This window comes from Triturus cristatus, chromosome 1_2, assembly GCF_964204655.1.
Source record: "Triturus cristatus chromosome 1_2, aTriCri1.1, whole genome shotgun sequence".
Lineage (NCBI taxonomy): Eukaryota > Metazoa > Chordata > Amphibia > Caudata > Salamandridae > Triturus > Triturus cristatus.
Window position 1 is genome coordinate 417,219,963 of NC_140580.1, and position 26,736 is coordinate 417,246,698.

General features: G+C 45.7%; 1 protein-coding gene across 1 annotated transcript in view; it reads right to left on the bottom strand.

The window, feature by feature from the left end:
* PCDH15 (protocadherin related 15) overlaps nucleotides 1-26,736 on the bottom strand; it is a 2,378,624-nt gene that overhangs the window by 1,633,750 nt on the left and 718,138 nt on the right. The window contains exon 6 of the mRNA XM_085614969.1: nucleotides 16,077-16,193. Within this exon, the coding sequence (XP_085471095.1) occupies nucleotides 16,077-16,193 (117 nt within the window). The remainder of the gene's footprint in view (nucleotides 1-16,076; nucleotides 16,194-26,736) is intronic.

Below are 26,736 nucleotides of genomic sequence, written 5' to 3' on the forward strand. Positions count from 1 at the left end.
AAATAACAATGAAATATACACCACAGGGTCGATCAGCTTCTCGGGTCAGGCATCCAGAAGACCACAGACCAGGACTGGGGACTCCAACGGTAGCAGGACGATCTCGGCGGGCCTTCATCATTTAACCTGTGTGATTTGAGGACACGAACGCTTGCTTGAAGATGTCCGCGGCACACTAGTAACGTGACTGTGGAATCATGTCCTTTGGTCCCAGATGACTTCCTTTCGCTGACCTTGAGGATGGTAGGTGGTGATTAACAACTGTTCATTAACTGGGTGCGTCAAGATCATGGTTGGAGTCTATGGTGAAAGTTCACTGGATTATTTCTGTATAGCCGGAAGTCTCTATGAGGCTATCTTGCTGTGTCCGGGGACCTGTCGGTGGGACAATGTCTCTTCCAGCTCTCCCGCCTGGGGAGGCCCTTCTTTGGGTTTGCCACGGGACTGCTGATAGGCTGCGATTGGGGCTGCGTCTGTGCCGGCTGGGGGCAGCTGCAAGCCATGAGGAGCCAGTAGCCAGTCTTTCTCACAAACCTCAAGGGTGTATGGATCTTGGTCAGGACATGCTCTCACTGCCGCAGTTCAGGTGCAGACCAGGTTAGCAGGTAGCCTCTGAGTTTTCTTGGTGGCTAGTTTAGCAATAGCATAGGACTCCACTCCATGTCTTCGAGATGGTGTCGGTTGGCACACCTGATGAGGACTGGCATAGTGGCGTTGCCAGCCGTGTGCTGAATCTGGACGATGGCGGGTGACGACTTGCCTTGATGGAAAGCAGGCATCTAGTCGGGAGTCGATCACCTGAGAAAGGGAGTGGCCAGTTACCTCCATGTTCTCTGGGGAGGCACTGGCATTTGTGAACTTGTGCGTCGTGGGCTGTTGGGACTTTGATGACGGAGTAGTGATGAACACGCTGAGGAACGTAAAGCTTGAGACTCAGTTCGCGCAGGCTGTGCGGCTTACTCTCGGACTCCCGCTGTGCGGCTGCCAGTTCCTTCTCGGGTTATCATCCTCTTCCCTTGCTGTCGCAGTGTCAGGACTCACTCCTGTTGTAGCTTGGGTTCTCGTCATCGTCCGGCCCTGCCAATCGTGACTTCCCCTTCTGGCCTCAGTTGGTTGTCCGATTCTTGGTGCGGACCCTCCGGTCACACTTCCACGTTTCTTGCTGAGTTCAGTGTCATGCACATGGAACTGATGACATTCCTGCCATTGGGCCTGGACGACAGGTGGTGACGATTAATTAGGAGATGAAGCTTCTGGATGGACGTCGTAGCCATGTTATTGCCTCTTCTGGATCTTCTCTTGCACCTCTGGCATTTGCGGTCAGGAGCAGGGATGCCACTCAACTCCAACTGCCGACACTCGGGGCTAGACGGTCTCACTGTGAAGCGATGGGAGAAACGCGGTTTGCGCTTGCTGCGGCTTACGTGTGGTTCTCCCTTGGTGCTGTCGCCAGGGCCGTCGGTCCACCTTAGTGGCTGTCTGGTGTCTTTGGAGGTGTTCTTGGCTTGTGGTACTTCGAGTCCTCGTGCTTCTCCTCTCTTGGTCTGACCGGCCTGCGTTTGTCCGGCTCTTCGGGGTGACACGATCTCCAAGCTTCTTCTGCTTCTCGCTTCTCCTCTGGGTGCAGTTACATGCATCATATTCTATCAAGGCCAACAGGCCTATTAACTTCAATGGTCTCTTGACCATCCAGGTGAAACTTCAGTCGCTCTTTTCAGCTGCATGGCGAGCAGCCGCTCATCTTGGGTGCTCCTTCTTCAGGCGGCTTCTTGACGCCCCTACTCCGGGTGTTCCCTCTCCAGGGAATGACTTCCGCGGGCAGTGGTGAGCTAGTGGGGGTGGCTGTCCACTTGTGGTGTGCAACTCTCCTCCCGTCAGCCTTGGGTCACTGACGACTCTGGCGTGAGGCAGTGTGAGGGAGGACACTGTTCTGCATTTGGCCCCTTCTAGGCTTCGTTGATGCGATGGAGACTTTTCTTGATGCCTTCGGCATTTCCCCTTCTCTTCGAGGAGGTCTTGCTCTCCTGGGTGACTGCACATGCAATTACACTTCTGGGTGCCTTTGTCGCGCACCTTGGTCTTGGCGCTCTTCTACCCTCTTCTGGGTATTCATGCTTCTGTGCGTCTGCGCAACCACTTCTCTGAGCTCTCTCTGCGTGCATCACTTCGTTTGCTTCATTGCTGCTGTGGATATGTATGGGATCTCCCTGCTGATTTCAGCAGTGCTTCTTTTCTTCAGAGAGGTTTCTTCTCCTCCTTGGCATTCACCTCTACTGACATTCATCTGGGCGTGTGTGTTACGCACCTCGGGCGGCGCACGCTGAGTCTTTCCTTGTGTGCCCTCTTCTGGCCCCAGGTGTGCCTACTTTTCGTCCTTGCTGCGGTGGTCGTTCGCCTCCAGGGTCATGTGGCGCACTCTTCTCACCTGTGATGGCGTTGTGCCGCCGCTGGCGGCGCACTCTCTGCGCCAGTCTTTTCTTGCACTTTTGGCGGGGGTAGACTCCTTTGAGCTGTTGCTCGATCAGTGATCACCTTGCTGAGGAAGATGCTTGTCGACGTTGCTGCTGTGGACTTTTAGTCCCTCTGCTCTGGCTGGACGTTGGGTGGTGGCACCTGTGCAGGCTTCATGTGGGCTTTCTGCAGAGTGAGCAGTCTATGTCAACCTGACATACAGTCCATGGGGCCGGGGACACTGTTCTGATCTGTCTATTGCTGTGACGTTTCGAGCAGCGCTCAGTTTCTCCTACTCTGTCCTTTCCTTAAGATTGGGCTGCGCCGTGACCAGTTCAGTGGGTGTGGTTACCTGATATCTCCTTTTTGTTTCGATCTGGTCGCAGTGTTGTGTTCACCTCTACCAGCTGGCTGCTTTGGGCTTGCAGTCTCCAGGTGCTGTGCTGAGTCCTCTATGCTGGACTCTGTGTAGCTGCACCGTGCTTTGAGACGTGACTGGGGCAGCTTTGGGCTACATGAGTGCTGGGTTCACAGGCTCTCTGTGCTGGGACAGCACTGTCTTCATCACTGCAATGTGACTGCCTTATGGAAGATGTGGATCCACTTCCAGTTTCTCTTTCCCCCCTTGATAGTCCTCCGGACTTTGCAGTGTACCTGGGGGTGTTGTGCATGGACAGGCATAAAACTGTCTCTCCCCTCGCGGTTCTTGTGGGTTACATCCTGGTGCAGCCATCCGTTTCTATTAGACTCACTCGTTTTTTTTTTCAAGTGTAGTAGGCCGAAATATCCACTAGGTGGCTCTCACAGTCTTTTGTTACTTGGCTTCAGCAAAATTCTCTGGCTTGCAGCATGTTAAGTGCGCTGTGACTGCAGACTGGTCATCATTACATTCAGCACAGGCAGGTAGGATGCGGGAATGCGCTTTGGCTGAGGATGCAGGAGAGACAAGCCGCGCTGTTACGGTAATGCTGTCCTCATGTTTATTTCACCATTATGCCATTACCGTGTGGGGCTTGCGGACAATGTGGTGCTCTCCGGCGACCGCTAGGTGGCGCTGTACATTCCTCCCCAGCCGCAGCAGTCCTCCTGATGGCGAGTGTGGCATCGGGGCGAGATGGGCCTCTTCTTTCACGGGCCGCATCCGGGTGCAAGAGTCTGCAACACTCTATTGGGACGTCTCCCGCCGGCCAGTAGAACCCTTTCAGACTTCCCGGCTATGTGATCGTTGCTGGAGCTGGTCTGGAAAAACTGGAAGGTAGTGCTTCCGCTATGGCACCTCCTCGCTGGGGCAGCTGGTGGTGGGCGATACAGGCTCCAGGCACCTCAGCAGGTAAGGGGGCGAAGAGCCGTTCCCAGCACTGCTGCTTCGCCCTCACTTCCGCTCTGGTGGGCTACCTGCTTTCCCACTGTGCAGTCAGTGTTTGCATCTGGGGCCTCGCTCGCTGTATCGCGCTATTGCGTAAAAAGCAGCCTGCTGGCAGTGCTTGCCGCTGCGACTTTCTTATCTTCCCCCTACCAGGGTTGAGGCCGCCACGTGGTGTGGGACTATGCTGGTGCTTACTGCGGCTTGTCAAATGTGCCTCTACTCTTCTGCCCTCTTTGAACGACCAGCATCAGTACTTCCGTGATGTCTGGACGTGCACGTAGTGGCTCTGGGGGGAACGCTCCACGATCTCTCTGCTTGTCTCCCTGGCCAAGTGTGTGCAGACCAGCGCCAGTAGCGGCATGCTTTACCGGCATAGGTAAAGGCAGGGTGTCTCTGGCTGCATTTTTCCCTAGGGCACAATGTAAAGCCAACCGGTGTCCACACGGGGTCAGACCCGCTCGTCGCCATTGTTGTGTTGTGGGTTCTAGGCCCACATACTGCTGAGTGACTGACACAGACACAGTTGCGATAGTTAGATGACTGTCCACGAGCACGTGCACTCGGGCCCCTTTATTAGCCGGGTCACGTCACTCGTGACGCCGGTGATGGATGGGTGTGGGGTGTGTGTGCCCACTCCCATAGGGGAGTGGCTACTAACTGTGCCTGTCGAGACACTAGAACGTGTCTCACAGCACACAACAGCTATCTATCCCTAGTTTGGACCTTACAGCAGCCCGTACGCACTCATTGTCAGCTCTTCCTATGTTATGTGGAGTTCCATTTCCAAACGAAGTGCCTGATAAATGGCAGGAGTCTGTAGGAGTGCATGAAAAGCTGGTGAAATGTACTTTAACCTGTTTTATGCATTCAAATTGCCTGTTGTGTACATTACCACCATTTATTTTTTTCACAGTCTAGACTTTACCTGCTGTCTGCCTCTAGTAAAAGGTTTGCAGTGAATGTTAGACTCTACCTATAGTTCAGCACTCCATTACTTTCCTAATTGGTTTGCCCTATACAAGTTAAGTTACATACCTAAATATTTAGATACTATGTGGCATATTTATTAGCATTTAATGCAACACAACAATTGATGTTCCTCCACTGCGTTGTGTGAAAGAGAGAGAGGGCAGAACTGCGCCATATTGTCAAAGGTATGGTACAGTTCAGTTCTCTACTAGTGCTGTCACACTTATGGCTACCTAGCACCAATTCAGGCACTGTTGTATCATGGTGCCCGGGTGTCTGCGATGTAGTCAGGATAGCTTTTGTGCAGGAAGAGATATGATTGTGCATAAAAACAATTCTTAGAGGTGCATTCCTTTTGTATGTGAATTTCGATTTATAATGAATGAGTGAGTGAATGAATGAATGAATGAATTTCGATTTATAAAGCGCCTGGTTACTCCAAGGGATGTGGACTGCAGAATGCAAAGAGAAAATAAAGAGGAAAATTAAATATGTATCTCCTCATTGTGCCAGCCCAAGGTAGGCGTAATATTTAGCAACAACTCCATGTTTATAAGTACTCGTAAATATGGGTATGCGTCAAGATATTGGTTGGATGCATTGGAATTCTCATGCACCACTCATAAAATCCCTGCTACTTTTTAGGGCTCGCGCTCGCGTTGCATTGCGTAGCACTGCTCGCACAGCGAGAGCCCTTTTGTAGGGGGTTTAAAACTGTACCTAGAAATTGCACATGCTCGTGCGTGTGCTTTTTCATTTTTGTTACGGGATTGGCTTGTGCGTGCGTGTATTTCTGAAACAGAGCACGCAATAGGCCAAAGGCGGGCGTGTTGCTCCGCCCATGGCCTATTAGTGTCTGTTACCCGCACAGGGTAACATGTGGTTTGCAGTATCGTGCGCAGACGTGTGCACGATAACGCAAAACACATGGCTCGCTGTGGCGCGCACGCGCGCACCACTCGTGTGCTTGCCGCAGTCTTTCAAAGCCCATAGAAGAAGAATATTTCGTAAAAGAACGCTTAGCACCATGCAAAATCCTTTCCTGCTGCTCGGATTAAACCCCTCCCCTTCCTGCTTGAGTATGGATGGTCACACTTTCTTTTTCTTTGGTGTCTTTTTACCGTTAATTTGGTGGCTGTTCTTGAATCGTTTTTAAGTCTGGTTGAAAGAGCTTTTGTTCTGGCTGCAGGGTAACCATGCACAACAAAGGAGTTCTATGGAAACACTTATGCAGACGACTGCGAGAAAGAATGGCCCTTGGGCCCGATTCCCGAAAGGTATTAACTTCGAACAGATACATGTTATGGCTGACATTGCTCGATTGTAGTGCTGCAGTGATTATTCCTTCAATTTATAAAAATGGTCACGTATTCTGCACGCGCCTTAAGCATTCGTAGTGCTATACTTGGCATTCGTATGTTTTGTCATGTCATCTTGTGAAAGTAAAATTTGCCTGAAGGAATGATTGCAGAGGAAATACGTTTAATTAAGAGTTCTTCGTTTGTATAATTGCATGAGAAGATGTAGACTAACGGCTAAAGCGGTCGTCCTCAAAGCTAGTCTCGCAGGGACGCTCAAAATCTTGTGATTCTGGGCAAATCACTTAATCTCCGGTGCCTAACAAAAATGAATCTGTCCGTCTGTAATGGAACCGGTTCTCATGTAAAGCGCTCTGATACATTCGGGTGTAGTTTGCGCTATATACAACAACAAAAAAGTGCAGGGGTTGAGTATTTTTCTCAGAAGCTCCGGTTCCACCAGATGCTGTTGTTGCCAAACACCACAGCTGCCAAGTCTTGATTTCACTCCATGCCCCTGTCTTCCACCACCCTGCGCTTCTTGAGTCTGTTATTCCATTCTTACAGATTTTTCTACATTCCTGTTATTCCATTAGTCACAGTGTTCCTATATTTCTTTTCTTTCTTCTTTATTAAATTCCTGTCTTTCTCGCTGTTGCTCTGGGTCAAAGTATATGGTGAGAAATAAGTCACGGTCCCCAAATATGAGTACAGGTGTACACCATGTGCAACCATTGAAAGAAATGATCCACTCTATAAGTTAGCTAAGGGCCATATGTACAACGCCATCACAAATCCTGAGATATGCAAAACCACAGGGTTTTACAACCACAAAATAGCTTTTCTTAACATATAAACGCCATTTTATGAGTCTGAAAATTAAAATGTTTTTACGTTTCTCTCTGAATCGCATGTAGGAGGCTCTGAAAGGAGTTTTCCCCCTTTTCTTTTGGCCATAAACAAGCACTTTTGGGCCGAACTGTCAGACAGTTTCCGAAGTTTGCAAGAGCAGCGGGAACTGGAAGAGTGCAGACGAGAAGTGAAGTGAGTCATCTGAGATGTATTATATTTCAGAATGAGCCCATAGCACCCCCTAAGCCCAGAATACACGTCTCAGACAGTGAGAATACTGTATTGTGTCAGCCTGTCAAAGACAGGCCATACGATAAACAACAAAAAACATACAGGGGCATATTTACAATAACTGGCGCATCCCTGAATATCAGCAGGGATGCATGCCCCAGTTATTGTGCGCTACAGCTCCGCCACCATGGATGCGCCGCATTTACAATGCGGCGCACCATGGGGCAAAAACGGCACAGATGCGTGACGCATCTGTGCCGTAAAAGTGGCGCATTGCTGGAGTTGCGCCAGCTCCAGCAATGCTCTGGGGGACCCTATCCTGTGAATGCTGCGCCAATCCTTACGCCTGCTTCAGGCAGGCGCAGGGTTTTGACGCAGCATGGGCCTAAAAGTGACTGAGTGAAATCTTGTAGATTTCACTCAGCCACTTTTAGGAGGCGTTCCTGCGACAGAACGCCCCCCCCCATGCGCAGGAACGTCTACTTCTAGCGCAGGGCTTTACAACGTGAGGCATCTTCCAGATGCGTCACGTTGTAAGTACCCCGCACCATGGCGCAGGATTTGCGCCGCTGCTGCGTCACAAAAGTGACGCAACGGCGGCGTCAATGAGGCGCAAGGGGCTTGTAAATCTGCCCCACACCATTTAACATTTAATGACATAGCCCAATGATATACAGGCTAAAATTATTCATATTAAAACTAAAAACAATGTACGCTGTTGACAGGGTCGCTCTAGAAGACAAACGGCCATTGATAAAGCGCTCGTGCTCAGTCCTCGGCCGCTCTAAAGTGCTAGCACTCACAAGAAATGCATTGGCTGCGGCCGGCCAACATCATATCTAATTAGAAGGCCGTGGAGACACGCAACAAATCGTCCAAAACAAGTTAAGATACAAGATCGCTCAAGGAGACAAAGAGCCATTGATAAAGTGCTCGCCCCTTGTCATCGGCCGGCTCGAAAGTGCTGATAGCCACAGTAGATATATTGGTTGGGGCTCACCAAGTAATATCTCATAGAAAGACCACATAAATATACAAGAAGTCCTCCAAAGAAAGTGAAATCACTAATAAAGTGCTTTACGAACGGGCCCCTGACTTCCCGTAGGCAGGCAAGTGAAGACGTCGTTCATGACACTGGAAAAACAATTAATAACGACTGTTGTAGTCGCTCTCCAGGCCACATATTTATGAGGAGACCTGGCTGGAAATGTGCTGCGAATCAGCGCAGACACAAAGTCAAAGCGTCCTTGCGGTGTCTTATCGGGCGAGCAATGACAAGGCAGAGATAATCTCTTCTGGCCTTCAGGGTAAAAGTACAAATCAACATAAAAGACATTAGGGACTCTGTCCCACCAAACTGCATCGACAAATATGGGAGCTGGATCCGCCCTTGCGCCCGGAGCTAGTGTGCTGTGCACCGGCAGAGGGCATCGTCTGGAGCTTAGGTACAGGGATCTTTCGAGAGCTGGGATGAGTGTGTCCAGGTATGGTTCACAGGTGAGGGTGGGCTTACACAACTGGAGCTGGTCTTCCCTGAGTGATTGACATATAATGCCAGGACCTTTCTTTAACGACCGTTCCACCACCCACGGTCTGGTTCAAACAAGCAGTTGCAATCCAATAGGTTTCGCATTTGTTAAACTTTGAGCTATTGGCATTGCAAATGCTAATGGCTTTTATTTGTTAAAAATTTTCCCAGCAGTAGCATAAGTAATAAAAAAATGCGAGCCCTATTGCATTGCAAATGCTTGTTGATTCTTTACAAACCCACACAAAGCTATGCAGAACAGGATTTGTATTGCTTTGTAAATCCCTAACTGGATTTTGCATTAGGGTTGCACCAAATAAGTGTGCACACTCCATTTTGCAGTACTGTAAAAACATTAATGCCACTGAGACAAAGTGGGCAAGAAACATACTGGACAGGAATACATCTGAGTAGTTACCAATGGCTGAGATTATTTCAAGCATTTCACCATCACTCTTTTGTATTTACAGATAAGAAATACATTATGTGACTATTTTTGTGAGTGTGTACTTGGGATGGGGGCTGTAGGCCATGTTGCAAGCAGGCCTCTTAGGTAATATGCCTGAGTAGTCTTTTGACAAGTTTGTATTGGTTTCTTTTTCAATTTCCATTTTTAAATAGTTTTTTCAAGGGAGAAATCCCATCTGCACTCTCCTCCAACATATTATACACATTCACAAAACTGACCCATCACAAAATGATGTTATGGCTTGCACGAAAATCTTTTTGTTCGCTGTTAAACACATATTTTGGTTGGGGTACCGGAAAATGCCTCTTTTTGCATGATCACCCCAACTTTTTTGGGAACGATGCTGCTGTTATTTTTGACTCTGCACAATTTCCTTTTACTAACCAGAACTCAGTGTATGTACTCCACCCCCTAAAAATAACTTCTTTTGACAGGCCTAAACCCTCCTATTAAATAGTAATCATTCACCCTTCAGTAGGCCTTAAATGTCCATAGAGCAGGGTGCATGGTATTTAAAAGTAGCTCATGTAAAAGTTTAACGGTCAACTTGTCCTTACAGTAAGAATGGCAATCTTCAAATGGAAAATTGGATTACTAATGCTCTGGATCACAGCACTAATAATGAACTATATAGTAAAATGCCTCAAACCTTTGGCTGAGTGCTATGAGGAGCTCCGGATGCTAAAAAAGACCTGCAAACTCCTTGAGCAACTCTTTCATCATAATTTCAATGCTCTGGAAAAAGCTATCTATCGCAAGACATGAAAGACTATCATAAACAGATAAAAATTTCGCGCATCCAGTTTTATGCTGATAAAATCAAGGGTGCGCAGATCTCATCACAAGAGTTATTTACCTCTGTAAAAGCACTACCCTCCCTGGATCAGGTCTCTATGTCGGAGGAGGGATGCAATATGATCACTCAGTTATTTCAGGATAAGGTTTCACATTTTTAGGATTCCTTCCCAAAATAGGTTTGAGACGCCCCATGTCTTGAAACCTGGTTCGAACCATTGAATGTAAAGATTGGACTCTCCAGGTTTAACACCTTAACTGTAGAAGATTTGTGTGCTTTGATGGGCGGGGTCAAATCAGGCTCTCCAAATGATCCCAACTGACCCATGATTTTGGGTCAGAGGAGGGAGGCTATCTTACCTGGACTGTGAGAGTTGCTTAAGAAATCTTTCACATCAGGGCAAATCCCTTTGAGGTGGAAGCAGGCTATGGTTGTGCCATTATTGAAAAAACCCACTCTGGACCCCACAAAACTAGAAAATCTTAGACCTATCTCTTTGCTTCCCTTTTTTGCCAGGTGGCTGAGAAGCATGTAAATGATCTGTTGATGAGGTTTGTGGAGCCCCACGACCAAATGCATGAAACCCAATCGGGTTTCCTTCCGGAGTTCAGTATGGAGTCGGCACTACTGTTAGCATCTGAATCCCTGAGACAGATGGTGGCAAAACTGCTGCATTGATTATGTTAGACCTAAGCGCAGCCTTCAACACCATATCCCATGGCATTTTGTTGGAATGACTATGGAACTGCGGTGTCGGGGAGACAGCCTTGTGCTGGCAAGCCGCCTTTCTTCAAAATCGCACCTTTCAGGTGGTTAAAAAATCATTTCTGTCAGAGGCTGTCTTTGCAGCAGGGGGTGCCTCTGGGCTCAGATCTGTGCCTCATATTGATCAATCTCTATATGTGCCCCCTTCTTTGGATTTCATCGAGTGTCACTGCTTCAGTATCGTATCATTCGCCGATGACACACAACTTATTATCACCCTCTCTCAGGATGAAAGAGAATCTGTGGGTAGGCTAAGCTCTTGTTTGACCGAATTGGCGGAGTGGATGGACCAGAGATGCCTCAAGCTAAATGCTGGAAAAGCAGAGATTCTCTTACTAGGGAAACTACCATCTATCTGGTCCTCTGCCTGGTGGGCGGATGTACTTTGGCCAGTGCCAACTCACAAGCCGAAAGTGAAGAATCTCAGGGTCTAGTTTGAGGCTGACCTATCTTTTGACAGTCAGATTTCCTGCCTGGTGGAAAGGTGTTTTGGAATTTTAAAAATTCTGATTTAAGTTCTGGGCCTTCTCCCTGGTGCAACCAGGAAATCAGTCGTCCAGGCAGTGGTCATGTCCAGGCTAGGCTATTGTAATGTGTTATATCTAGGAACCTCACAGGGTAGATTGGCAAAACTCCAGAGAGTTCAGAATGCAGTGGTTCCGCTGCTGCTTAGTATCCCAAGGTGGGCATCCATTGGGTCAGCTCTGGCTAAATTGCACTGACTTCCTGTGAGGAAGAGAGTTTCTTTTAAAGCAACATGCATCTTCCACAAAATCTTAAACGGGAAGATGCCTCAATACTTATGTACCCTGATAAAGTGTTACCAACCTAACAGAAGGCTGAGATGTGCTGGCATCTTGCTCACTGCTGTGCCCAGAGTGAAACAAGCGCATATGGGCGGATGGTACTTTGGCATGCTGGCTCTACATTGTGGAATAGCATGCCTTTACATTTGAGACAGGGGGGGTCCGAAGTAGTCTTTTGTAAGAAACTTAAGTCCCGATTTTTACACAACCATAGGTTAGTCCAGCATGTTACTTTAGGTTCATTCCTGGTCTTAGCATGAGTCACGTGGGGACACTCCGTATGGAGTAACAAGACTCTTTATAAGTCATTTTTCCTATTAGTTTTTTAAGGCCCCAAATGCTATTTGCACTGTAGAAGGGTTAGCTCTTCCATAGGAAAGTGTTGGGAAAAAATATTTGTAATAATTATATCTCCGCCTATGAAATAGCTACAAAGTGAATTCTTGAACATTTTAAAATATCTCTTGCAAGACCAAAACATGGTAAAATCAGATTTGTAACAACTATTTTAGGAGCCTATTTGCATTAGTTTCCAACCTAGGAGCTGAATAGCCACTTTAATGATGTGTGAACTTGCTCCAGACTTGAGGCAAAGACGTTGGGTGGAGAAAGGTATTCTGTTCCTCTGACAGGATCAAAATCTGGGCCTTGCCCATGAACCTAATTAACTTCAAAGAGGCCTACCTGGTCACAGGCCTGTGTAGCTCACACCTCCTTTGTCCCTCTATTGAGCCAGGTGACAATCCCAGTGAAAGAGGCGCTGCCCCAGAACTGGTTTTGTGTGACCACAGAGGAGGGTTGCTCATATCCCAAATCAGACCGCCAGGGTGGCCACATGAGCTCTGCACTAGTGAAGAAAGCTTCTGCTACTTTGGATTTAGTTTAAGGAGTGGCACTGTGGGATTTTTTTCAGCAGGGCACAAAAGAACTGCAAGCGTAAGTGGAAAAATGTTCACATTGGCTAGGGAGGGGGCAGGAGTCACTCTTCAACCCCCCACACTAATGAACCTGTGAAAGGGAGAAGAAGAACTACACCTTCTTTGAGACATGTAAGGAGACCTGAAAGGCTGGACCTACTCCCACTTGCATCCATGGCAAAGAAGTGGACTCCACAGGTCAATTGGCAAACATCCTGTTAAGCTAAAGGACACAACAAGCTGGTGGAAGCTCTTTCCATGAAGAACCCAGCTGATTACTTCCATCTCGGCTTGCCCTGGACACTGCTTATGCCTTCTGCTGAGCACAGTTTGAGCACCAACAGCTGTTCTTGAGGTTCCAAGGTACTGGGACCTTTGGTACTCCTCCTAAAATCCTGAGAAATGTGGGGCTTAGAAACTCTCTCACTACAAAGCCCTCTGGAGGACCAGGAGAAACCTGCTAAGTTATTTTGGTGAAGGTTCATTGCCACTTGGTCAAAGTTTTAGTTGGCTCTTGCTTTTCTACACCAGCAATCTATTTCAAAGGGACCTCACTGTAAAGGAATTTGGCTTGTGGAGCCCTATTTGACTATAGCTTGGAGCCTTGCCCTGCTAGAGGAATCTAAGCTCCAAAAAAGTGACTAAGTCTGAATGTTGAAATCTTTACTGGGCGAAGGAGCCACACGTATCTGACCAGTGAGAGACCTTCCTTGGGAATGAATTATACATTTCTCATGCTCAGAGCTTTCCTGCAAAAAATTAATGACTTCAATTGGACTTTGTCTGATGGCCAACCAGCCTTGTGGAGCCCTTCGCAGTCGCAGCCTGCTGCCTGGCCCCGTTGAGGATTTTTGACTTCCATTTCAGAGACTAAGGGCCTGATTATGAGTTTGGCTGTGTGGGAGTGGGCCACTATGCCAGCGCCCAGCTCCCACACAGTCAAACTTAACTGCCAACCTCCCACTAGATTAGAAGTTTTCTGTGGTTTGGCGGGTGGTGCTTTGGTGTCCCAGGTGGTGAGCCTTCGAAAGGCACCATAATGGGAACTCCACTGGTGCAGTCCATGCTGTGCAGGAACTAGGGTACACGCACACAGGCGGCCACAACGTGTGCTCCCTTGCATGCAACCCTATGCATGCACAGGGGCACCAGGGCCCCCTTACTTTCCTGACTGCCACACTTTTCATGGCAGGATCACTGTCTCGAAAAGTGTGGAGAGTCATAATATGCTTTGCGGATCACTGGTGGTTGTAGCGGTCACATGCTGGTTCAACTGCCAAAGTTGTAATATGGAGGGAGAGAGGGAAATGCTGGTGCAGCGGTAACTGCCACGCCACCCTGGGTTTGGTGGTCCTTTATACTGCCAAACTCCTAATTAGGCCCTCAGTCAAAAGGTGAAACTTGAGACTGGGTCAAACCTGGTTTCTGTGTCTGACCTGCAATCCATTGTGTTTGGCCTTAATTCGTGCCTAGGCAACGCTCAAGCACAGCCTGAGGAACGCAGTTGGCGTTCACTCTGTTTGCACTATTTTTATTTAAAAAGTAAAAAGTAATATCTCAGGTTCCCCTTAGTGGATTAATGTTGTGCCTTCACAAATCTGCAGTGTGGGAAGTAGAAATATTTTCATGGGAAAGCAGAGAAATATTTATATTTTCATATGAAGCGTTTTTCACATCAGAGCAATGATTGATGTTTTATGTTTGACAAATTCTAGAAAGAAGACCAATGAAGAATGGTAAAAGAAATGAATGTAGACTATTTCAGCTTTGGAGTAACAACATTTATCCATTCTTTTTATTAAATGAAAATGAATAACAAAACAATTGTTGCACAGAGGTAATTTATCCCTTAATAAACCACAATTTTTCCTCTTTGATGAAGCTAATGAAATCAAAGTTGCCATCTGTAAATATTTTATCTAAACAGTTTTGAGTTCTGTGTAGTTCCTATTTTTGTCCCATCACTTCCCACACATTGTTGTTTTATCAAATGAAAAGTTTGGATACTTAATTTTTGAAGCCCTTTCTCCTGATGGCCCATGGCCCAATCATTTTATTTATGGAATACACACACCGAGGTTACCGAATTTAATTCTGACATGCTGGTGACACATAGTTTACAAATTATGACTGCAGATGTGGGCCCAGTACATAGCAGAAGTAATATCCAGTGGTTACAACATTGTGAACATACTATCAAAAACAAAGATATTGAGAGGTAAGTATGGATAGATTTTCTACACCTGTCTCTGCATCTCCTTACCTGTATGATATATACAAACAAGATAAGTATATATAGGTAAGTACACATTTTCTGTCCTTAACTCCACCTCTACGTACTTTGACAATGTATGTACTTTGAAATGGACTGATGTTTAAAAAATGTTCTTCATGCATTTTCTTTATTTGATAGTTTTAACATTCTAATTAGAATTGTACTCCATAACTGATAGTTGTTTTATAGCTGTATGGCAAATGTATTTATCTTCTGTGGATGGGAACTTAAATGCATAAATCAAACGAAATCCCTCAGCAATGTTACAACTTTTATGGGATTCAGAAAGACTTTTTCATTCCCACTAGGTGAAAGATCTGTAAATGATATGGAAATGTGCATTACCAAATGTAATCAGGGAAATATTTTACTCCATGGATAAACACGTTCACCTTTATATCAATATGAAATGCAGGAGTAACCTCTTCCCTTTCCAGCCTTGATATCTATTTACTACTGACATTCAAGGGAGAAAATTGCATATTTTTCAATGTTGGAAAGCAACTTATGAATAATAAGTGAACTCCCATAGACCTGAACTTTCAACTCTCACTTCATCAATTAAAAAGATTTTCAATTTTGGCAATCACATTCTCAAATAATAATTTGTGAACATTGGTGATTGAAGTGAAAGAACATATTTTGCAAGTGCACTGCATTATTAATTTTAATATGTTGGAATGATGAACTGGTGGGCCTTAAGAAGGTGTCATTGCCCGGGCCACAGCCTCATGAATTACAAAGGCATGTGGTAAGCTCCTGGTTCCAAATTTAATTGAACATTGCTGGATTGATAAACTGTATGTAAGACTTTTGAGTAAAGATTACTAACTGCTAGTTCATTTTTGAAACCATCTACAATGTTACATTTGCTAAGCTAATAAGGCAATGCTTCAATAACTTCTTTTTAAATTCTAAATTTGAGTTTAAGGATAATCATTTTTTTCATTCACTTCATTTAGAAATTGACTGCAAATTTAACATTTAGTTGCTTTCTCAATCTGACCAATTCCCCTTTTAGATATTTCAGAACTCTAAGATTTTAAAATAGAAAAACTGAAACATTAACTTTCTCTTTTTCTTGTACAGAAGCTTACTGAAAAAGAAAAAATACATGTCTACCTAACTTTGACTTCAGATGCAGCCTATATACCTCAGGCACTTGAAACAGTCAGTTTCAATCATAGCAACAGAGTTGAATATTTTCATTCTCACATAGGGTATCTGAAATGTTCCTATTAAACTTATTCAGTGACATATATGGTACAGTGGGTTTACATGTATTTGTGTTCATACAATGTTTTTTTGTTATTAAGATTTAATTATACATTAAGGAGAACAAAATGTACTTACTTTATCAAGGGGGTTGTATTGAATGACATATTCTATTTGCCCATTGGGACCATCATCTATATCGACTGCACCTTCTGTAGCAAAGCCATTGAATATTGTAGTTCCAACTGGTGTTAACTAGAAAACAAATACAAACAAAATGTATTTCAAAATGCAACCACAGTTTTGTCAATGTTACAAGAGCCATACATTTCTTTACTATTGCTGTAAAAATTTCGATATAAACTAGGACATTTCTACTATTCAATTTTTATTTTTGATGTTGTTTAAGACAAAGAGAAGCCCATAGACATTTACAGAGACACCATCCTGGTTTTGTCATGCAGATAATGGCTAGTTCAACCTGGTCTAACAGCCATTTATGCCCATGAACAAAGGACACAAAAGATTGAACAGAAGAGAGGACTTGTACCATACTTCACTGTTATCTTCTAAGGCAGTAGAAATATGAGCAGATCAGTGTTGAATGTGAAGAAATACAAGTTTCAATAACTATAGTTTAAAGTTATGCACATGGCATATTAAATATAATAAAGTGCCCCATGGACCATGTATAGATGGTGAAGCAAAATAATTATTACAAATTGAGTCAGTATAAATAAAATAGCAGATAGGTGGAACTATGTAATCGGTAAGTAATGCTATTATCAAAACTCCCCAAATCATAATAAAACTAATAAGCAGTCACAGAAGCAATGCTATTGTAGGTATGACCTAAGTTACTAAAACTCCAATACCAAAATCAGAAATTTAGATGGTATAGTTGAAGGTCAGAATGTCATATATAGAACTGGTATCTATAAATATTATGTTTGAAATATTGTTATCTAAAATGTTATTGTGTGGAATATTTTTATTGTAACTCCAATGGAGTGATAGTTTTGTAGACAATATATATACATTTTTAATAATGTTTTTACTGAGATTCAGCAGGATGAAATAGAAAGTATCATCACAGAATCCACTTCTTAAAAATAAACATTGTCATAGGAAAACATGAACAATTGTTTCTGACAGACAATAATGAAAACAACAGCCATCAGTCACTATCTGGACCCGGTGAAACTTGTAACATAATAGCCCCCTCTCCCTGCTCTCATGTTGAGTGGCCCAAAATAGGTTCAGGACAAATGGTCCATGTAAATCCATGGTGCATCCATCCGCACTGTAGGCAATATTTAGGGGGCAACAACTACGTCAGATGATATTCTTACAATGCTATTCTGGTACCACCATACATTTCTATTGATTCACTAATGGAATTGCATGCAATATTTGCAAAGTTTATAAGTAAAGTCAAGTAAGAAAGTTTTCTATCAAAGATAATATAGATAAAGAGTAGTCCTAGGCCCTAATAAAACCAATAAAGAAATAACACAATATTTCATATTCTGGATCGTTCATTTATAGCACTTAGCTGAATTTGATTATCATGAGGATGTCCCAGATTTCGATCAAAAACAAATGAATCATTTTAGAGAGAATTTTAGACATAAAGGTGGAGAAAATAACATTTGTTTACATCGAGTGCCAGACTGATTACACAGGCACTTATTCACAAAACAGATTCAATAAATGTGATCCTCATTACAAGTTGGTCGGGATAGATTTGGGTATTTACCACATGTGGCAAATACCCATATCCCAGGGTGCAATATATAGCACATGCTGTAAATATCTTCTATTTCGGGATTTGATGGGAAAATGAAGCATAACCAAAGGGGATGATGGACGCAATTTTTACACAATGCAAGCTGTCATCAGCCAGGCTAGCTTGAATCCAGTGGCAAAGTGAGCAAGGGACCCACGTCTGGGCATACCTTGCCAACTTAGGGCGAAAAAAGCAAAACCAAAGGGGATGATGGACTGAGTGTTGAACAATGCAAGCACTCACCCCCAGTCAACTGATCTGGGTTTAATCCATCATCATTCTTTAGCTCACTCCAACACCCCTGTTCAGACATGGCCACATGCACATCAGTCTGACCCTGTGCCTCATGGGAATAGTCCAGCCTGAACTGCCAAGCCATGCCTTCCCTGGACCGGAAACAAGCATCCTGGGACCGGTTTCTGGCTAATCAGCCAACATTAGCCAGGCTAGCTTGAATCCAGTGGCAAAGTGAGAAAGAGACCCATGTCTGGGCATACCCTGGCAACTAAGGGCGAACAAAGCAAAATCAAAGGGGTTGATGGACGGAGTGTTGAACAATGCAAGCACTCACCCCAAGTCAACTGATCTGGGTTTAATCTATCATCATTCTTTAGCTCACTCCGCCACCCCAGTTCAGACATGGCCTTATGCAAATCAGTCTGACCCTGTGCCTCATGGGAACAGTCCGCCACCCTGTGGAAGATGTGCGGCAGGCAGGGGTCAGTAGGTGCTCCGGAGTGGGTGCTTTTCATTGTGTCATGAGCAGAACCTTTACCCTATTAACTTTACAGCTTTAGAGACTTAGGCATGGATAAGCCAAGAAAGGCTCAATTTGATTGAATCAGAAATTCAGCTTTTTACATCACAAAATAATACGGGCATTCAGCACTAAAATTTCAATGAACAAAAAGGCCAATCATGTGCATGAACCTCCAACTACTACAGTAAGATGTGCATTAACTAACATTTATGCAGCACAAAACTGTGTGACAATTAAAAGCACTATATAGCACACATGGTAGTACTTTGTGAAGTGTAAAAAAAACAAGATGCATGTCGATGATGTTGTCTGTGCTCATGCTAGAAAAGCAGTTTTAGGTTGAAATTGCGGTATGGTGCAAAGTCAACCCAGCGGTTTCTTGTGTGAGGTGTATACTTGAGACACACCAAGGAAAAACTCTCCAGGTTGAGCCACGTAAGGAGTACCATTTTCCTACAATTTCTCAGCTTTGCCTGTGTAAATTAGTGGAGGGAGGTGATGCTTCATAATAGAAAAGCATTTTATGACAGAGCTTGAATCAACCTTTATTACAAAAAAGTTTTGCAGCCAATAGTTGATTGGAGATGTTTTTTGCACAACAAAGTACCACCATGCATCATGAAGTTACTGGGGCAAAAAAAAAATTGTGGCCGCTAGTGTTAAGAAGTCAAACATTTCATTCAGAATCCCATAAAGCTAAGAAACCTAGGTGTTGGCTTCACTGTTCCACAAATGTTTATGTTTAAATAGAATTTATGAAAACAAACGTATTTCTAAAACATAACCACATACAAAATATTTTATCATATTTCAAATGGTTTCATATCCACAGACAAATGGTGTAACACTGCATAACACTGCATTAAAACGTACATCTAAAAATTGCATGAAAACATCATACAGATCTTCTTGGTGTTCTGAGTATGTTCAAATGGCATGCAAACGTCTGATGACCACCTGTAAAGTTATAGATGTAACATAAATACAAGTAGATGAGCCTGCCCCTAGAGTGCTTGCAAGGGGTAATCTCAATTCTGGCAATACCCCAAAAACAAGTTCCTGCTCGCGAGGGAAACTGATGGTCTGACATGGATTTCTCTTTCTTTGCCCACACATGACAATAAATCATCCTCCAGTTAAGGAATTAGTTGAAACCACTTTGCTTTAAGGCATTGGTATCTCTGATTAGTGGCAGCAAACACCATTATCATGAAGATGTGTAGGTTACTGCTATTTGACATTTTAAGAGAAATGTTCTCTTATATTTTCAAGACATGCTGACATTTTCATATTTGCTTTTGTGCCACTGGACTTTTTGTGGGATGCAATAATTTCAAAACATGAAATCAATTTCTCAAGCATGGACAGAAAGAAAATCCTGCAAGTGTGAGTACACTAAATAAAAAATGGAAAAATGTTTATGAGCATCCAAACTCTTTTCTGTAAAATCTGCTGGCATCTCACAGTATCTAGACTCATTACCGTCTTTATACAACATAATCAATCATCTTTTAACCCAATGTTGAATACCAAAATTGATTAATGGCATTTGCTGCTGAAAGTTTTTTCCATCATGTAAGGCCTGTTGAAAGACAGACATTTACGCATTCGTTACCACCTATTATGTTCACATTCGTTCTACCTGGGCCTCGACTTGTGACTTTCTTGCTGAATATTGGCCTAATCCACGAAGTGGCTGTGGTAAACATTGGTATTTGCATCCACTGGATGACTCATAACTGGAAAACATTTCCAACCTAAGTGGGGTTTACATGAAGGTACTAGTATATCGTAACCAAAGTGCAGTCTGACAAAATATTGTGCCATAAATATTGCTTTACAAAAATAGTGCCCTATTGAAGTTAATCATAGAAAATCTAGACCTAAGAGACAATACTTTTGTTAATGATATTTACGACACAATTTTTTTGTCATATGATATGTTGGCCAATGATAATGTGACATACAGCCACACAGAAATCCTCAACAGATACCAATATCCAGAATTATTCTTATGCCTAGGAGTTTGCACCTGTTGAATTAGAAACAGGTACACAAATCTACAGACATAAATATATCACAAATGTTCTTTAAGTGAATTTAACTTTATTTTTATTTCACCACAGGGGATTTATTTGTCCTCATTGAGAATCCTCTTCTCCTACAACACAGAGAGAAAGAAATGTTCACTGGCCATTCATACACGTGAATAATGCTTACTCCCGTCATTGACAAGACTAAATGTGCACATTTTTGGGGTTACTTTTAATATTTTCTTTATTGCTTTTAATTTTACTAGTTTTATATAGAGCTAACTTAGTCGAATGGTATTAGTGTGCTTTACATGGAACACAAGTAATTACATAGAACAACAAGTCCAGTTCAAGTATGATAACAAAATAAGGAATCTTGAGAAATACTCTTATTCAGGTATTGTCTATTTCTAATGGATCCATTTGTACTTCTGGCACACATTCCCCTCTCCGCACGACACCTTCAAGATCATGAAGATCATCCACTCTGGAGCACCCTTGGACCCCTGCCCACACCACATCTTCAGCAAAGCCGGCACCTCCATCACCCCGAACTCTGGTGCAGCATCAACTGCTCCGTCAACTCCGCCAACTGCCTGGAAGACTGGAAACATGCAGAGATCAAACACTTGCTGAAGAAACCCTTTGCCGACCCGAAGGACCTCAAGAACTTCAGACCCATCTCTCTGCTACCCTTCCCAGCTAAGGTCTTCGAAAAGGCCATCAATGCCCAACATTCCGAGTTCATTGAAGCAAACTACATTCTGGACTTTTCCTAATCTGGCTTCTGAAACAACCACAGCACAGAAAACACCCTACTCGCCACCACAGGCGACATCCGCACCCTCCACGACAGAGGAGAAACAGCAACCCTCATTCTCCTGGACATCTCGGCCACCTTTGACACTGTCTCCCACTGCACCCTATGCACAAGACTCCACATCACTGGCATCCGCGACAAAGCTCTGGAATGGATCCGCAAAATTCCTCACCGGCCAAACATAGAGAGTCAGACTGCAACCATTCCACTCTGAACCTACAGAGATCAGCTGTTGAGAGCCACAGGGTTCCTCCCTGAGCCCCACTCTCTTCAACATTTATATTGCCCTGCTCGCAGCCATCGTCAGGAACCACAGACTCAACATCGTCTTCTACGCCCACGATACCCAGCTGATCCTCTCCCTCATCAACAAACCCACAGTTGTCAAGAACAACTTCAATGATGGGATGAAGGCTGTCACACCCTGGATGAAGGACAGCTGCCTCAAGATAAACTCAGAGAAGATCAAAGTCCTCATCCTGAGCTCTACCCACTCTGCCTGGGATGACTCCTGGTGGCCTGCATATCTAGGTGCCCCCCACAGACCATCACAAAACATTGGCATTATCCTGGACTCCTCGCTCACCATGAAACTCCAGATCAAGGCAATATCATCATCCTGCTTCCACACGCTACTCTTGCTCTAAAAAATCTTCAAGTTGATCCCCACCGAGTCCAGAAAGACTATCACTGAAGCACTCATCAGCAGCAGACTCTACTACAGCAACTCACTCTACGACTGCATCGCCCAAAAAAACCACAAGAAACTGCAGAACTGGGGCGTGGCCAGCGGCATGGCTGAGAAGCTGCATTTGCTGAGGCTCCGATTGAACGACACTAATCCTGCCTGAAATCCTGTCTTCTAGCCACTAATAACACACTCACCTCCAAGCCGAGTGTGCGTCGAATCTCAGCCCTGAAGAGGAGGCCGCCTTCGTGGCTGCTGCAGCGGGATCTGGGGCAGAAACGTGATCCATACGATGACGGGGCTCGGCTGCCAAGATGGCAGAACGGATCCGATAATTACACAGTATTGCCCCGGGGCTCCTCACGGCACCGGTAGGAGGAATCCCCATACGCTGTATTGTGACTACTGCAGTGGATACCCCCGAGACTGAGTCATGCGGACCCTGCAATGCCAGAGCGGAAGTTTTCCCCATCTGGGTAGCCGTGGTAATATCTCTTGCTGCTCGGTGAGGGGGGCACCCCTTTCCTAACCACCGACCCGCCGAAGCGTGAGGTGCTGCACTGCGATCCTGCCGTGACACGAGCTGAGGGCGGGCTCATCTCGTCGCAGCGGCTCCGTGTGAACCTGGGCCCATGACCGGGACGTGAAGAGGGCCGCGTCTAAGCTGCGGACACGCCCGAAGGCGGTGAACAGCTGCTGGCATAAGAGACCACAGAGGGCGCAGTGCTGATACTGGTTTGGCCATCTCTTTGGAAAGAGAAGACGTGGGGCAGCTGGCCTCCTGCGCAGTAAGTGTGGAGCTTTCCTTTCCTACTCCACGGCCCGCTGTGAAGGGAGGTGCCCGCAAGGATCCTGAGAAGCAGTACGCTGTGGATGGACCTGTCCTGGTGCTGTGGTTGTCCCGGTGCCCAGATTTCCAACCGGGCTCCCTTGAAGAACGTGCTGCTGGCGCACCTGGGTGCAGGGTGCATCCACTAGCTGGACAGGCCGGAGAGGCCGCGAAATGGCGGTGGGTGTCCAAGGGCTGGGGGGAGTGGTGCCAGATACAAGAGATGGCCTGGGGCAACGTACATTACATGAGCACTCCAGCCCTCTGACACAGAAACAAACAATTGGAGACCAGTAGTGGTAAATCCCTGGAGAAGTTATGCAGTGCCCTGCTGGGTCTGCTGCATCCTTGTACATGGACCGCCCGCCTGTGGACTCCCTGGGGTGCATGAACTGTCCATAAGTATATAAAACTGGTCCCTCTCTCTCCAAGTGGAGGACTGCTCTGGGGTGACACCGCGCCAGACGTCGACAAGAGCTGGGACGCTGTGGATGCATGCCTGAGACGGGGCCTATGGTACTGGCTGGCCCTACGAGATCACACGGGACTGAATACCTGAAGGGTACCACAGAGGAGGCTCAGGGGAAACACCACTAGGGAATGTGTGACTGGTGAACACTAGAGAGAGGTCCCTACGGACAGAAGTGTAACACGCATCATATACTGGCCTAGCTATTGGAGAGGCGTCACTGCACCATAGTGAAGGAAGAGGACTTATGCTAGTAGCCCTTCAGTTAACATCACACGCAGGAGGGATGCGACGATCCCACCTCCCAGATACTGCTCAACATACTAGCCTCCCCGCAACAAGCTTGTGAGACTCCCACCGGTACTACCGGCCTATGAATGTGTGGACGGTAGTACACAACTGCTATATCCAACAATGGCCAAAGATAAGGAACCCAAGACGCAAAAGCAGGAAAAAATGGACAAGTACACTAATGTGCTTCCCGCACCCACAGAATCCGAAGGGGAGAATGTCAGTGCACCAGATAATGCAGCAATCCTTCAGGCAATCCATGCCTTGAGAGAGGCAATTGAAGGCAAAATGGCTGTGATACGAACGGAGGTGTCTCTCCTTCAGCAGGAAGTACGCAACATTGCAGACCGCGTCACACAAATGGAGGTTTGCATATCAGAGGTAGAAGACACGGCACATAAATCCAAAGGAGATATCAAGGAGCTCCATGCCAGCATGCAGAAGGTGATGTGAAAGGTCGATGATGCGGAAAACAGAACTCGGAGAAACAATCTCCACTTTATTGGGGTACCAGAAGGACAGGAGAACAAGGATCCATTTGCCTTCCTGATGAAATGGTTGAGAGAACCCCTACCAGGCGCCAAGATTTACACCTGTTTTCTCATTGAGAGAGTGCACATTATGCCGGCTATGAGGCCTCCTCCTGGGGCCCATCCTCGTCCCCTAATCACGCGATTTCTGAACTATCAAGATCGGGAATAATTCTAAGAGAATCGCGAAAATTGGGAAAACTCAAATTGTCCAACACCAGAATCATGATCCTCCTCGATTACTCTAGGGAGGTGTAGAAGATGCGGAAGTCGTTCGACTCCATAAAAGTTAAACTCCGGGCTCTACACATCCAATATATGCTTCTCTTTCCAGCCTAACACAAGGTAATTTTTCAAGACTCGACCCAGTTTTTTCAAAAGCCTGAAGACGCCTGTGCGTGGATCGAGGAACGTCCGAGGCTCAAACCAGAGATGAGTAGCAACGCAACGCATCCAGGGGACTTGCAATTACGATCGGAGCCTAGACCGCAGAGAACAAGGCAGAGGAGGTGTCTTGCTGCGAGGAATCTGAAGCGCCCGGGGACCACACAGCCTGGGACTCCATATTGGCGGAGAGGGGAACCCTCAAAGGAGGGGGCGGGGGGCTCGGGCCACCACCAGAGACTCGACTCAAGGGGACAGTACTCATGCTGATCATTCTGATCAAGGGTCCCTGGAGGACTCTGACGGCGACCACCCCCTGCTCAAGGCCATTCACAATGTAGAAGGATCTGGGGCGACGGCTCCGGAAATGACACCCGAACGTCAACTGCTAATGAACAAAAGTGGCGAAGAAATGTGAACCAAGGGCTAGAGCGAAGAATAGGCCGGCAAAACAGTGACTGCAAGGAGGCCCCTCACTCCTAGACCTGTTTGCACCAGGGAGAGACTGTGTGGCCTACTCTCCTGAACTGGGATAATATCCTTTGTAGCCTTGGTCATTCTTTGGGAATAAGGTGCTGGAAAAGGGAGGGTTTGACAGACTCCTTGGTGGACTCATACACCTCTGGTCATGTTGACAGTTGAAGGGTTTGACATAGCAAGCGAGAGGATGTGGGGTGGGGGGTCCAGAAAGGGGAAGGGGAGGGAGTTTGGAGTTTTTTGTTTTAAAAGATTCTCGCTCTTAGTGACAGCAGGATGTCTTACCTTACAGAGTTGGTTACAACAGGATGGGATTGGCAGGTTAGGGAACACTCCTCATATGAACCGCATGAACCACGAACACAATGCACGAGACACCCTATACCGTGTTGACGTGGAATGTCAACGGTTTGGGCAGTAAGATTAAGAGGGGCCTAGTGAACAGATACATCAAACTAACCAAACCTGACGTGGTCCACCTGCAAGAGACCCATCTCCGAGGTACCAGATGCGCATTTATTGGGAGAGGGGTTATGTTACGCTGGCTCACACTGGATTTTTCCCTGGAGCCATGGAGTGGCTGAACTTATTTAAAACAACGCATTAGTAGAGGGCAAAGCTCGCATCCAAATTCAGACCACTCAACACAGACTATACGAGTCGGGGGATAGAGCGGGGAAGTTGCTAGCCTGGCTAAGCCAGAAAGAAAGAGAAGCTAATTGGATACACCAAATAGAAGAGGCGGGGACACAACACACAACAGCACCTGCGATCGTGACGGCATTCACTGATTATCACACTAATTTATACGAGGCCCGGTTGACGACTGACAAGTATAGCAAAGATGATTATCTTAAGGCAATAGATATGTCCGTCTTGCAAACTGAGGACACAGCGATGTTAGAGGCTGAGATCAGTTTAGAACAAGTCTTTGCGGCCATTGCCAAGCAGAAATTGGGAAAACCCCGGGCAAAATGGACTGCCAGGGGAATTTTTCAAATTAAACAATAATATGATAGCTCCACGTCTATTGAACGTGTTTTTAGCAGCAAAAGAGGAGAGCGCACTCCCCCCGGTCCTCTGTCAGACCACAGTAGTGGTCATACCAAAATCAGGCAAGCCCCAGAACATTGTGGCTCCTAACGCCCAATTTCGCTCCTTAATGTCAAAACCAAGATCTTGGCCTACATACTCGCCACACGATTATTGACAATTATTACGTCTTTGGCACACAAGGACCAGTCAGGCTTTATGCCCAAACGTGCCACATGCCTCAACCTCTGTAGGCTGGTAAACTGGCTGGACATGGCCAAAGGGAGTGAGATCCCTATCTGCTTCTCTCACTCGATGCCGAAAAGGCATTTGATACGGTACATTGGCCTTTTATGAGACGGGTCCTTGTAAAATTTAGCTTTGGGCACAACTTCCTGACGTGGGTCGATATTTTATACACGAATCCCAGGGTTAGAGTAAGAGTAAATGGCGTTAAATCAGCTGAGTTTCCTATCCAGCGGGGGACCAGACCAGGCTGTCCGCTGTCCCCCTTGCTCTTTGCCCTTGTTCTGGAACCCCTAGCATGTCTGATTAGAGTGCACCCTTATTTAACGGGGTTCCAGGATTCCAAGGGACAGTTGTTGGATGAACGAATCTCACTTTATGCAGACGACATCCTATTGTATATAACTAACCATGATAGGACACTCCAGATCATTTTTCATGTAGTCAAAA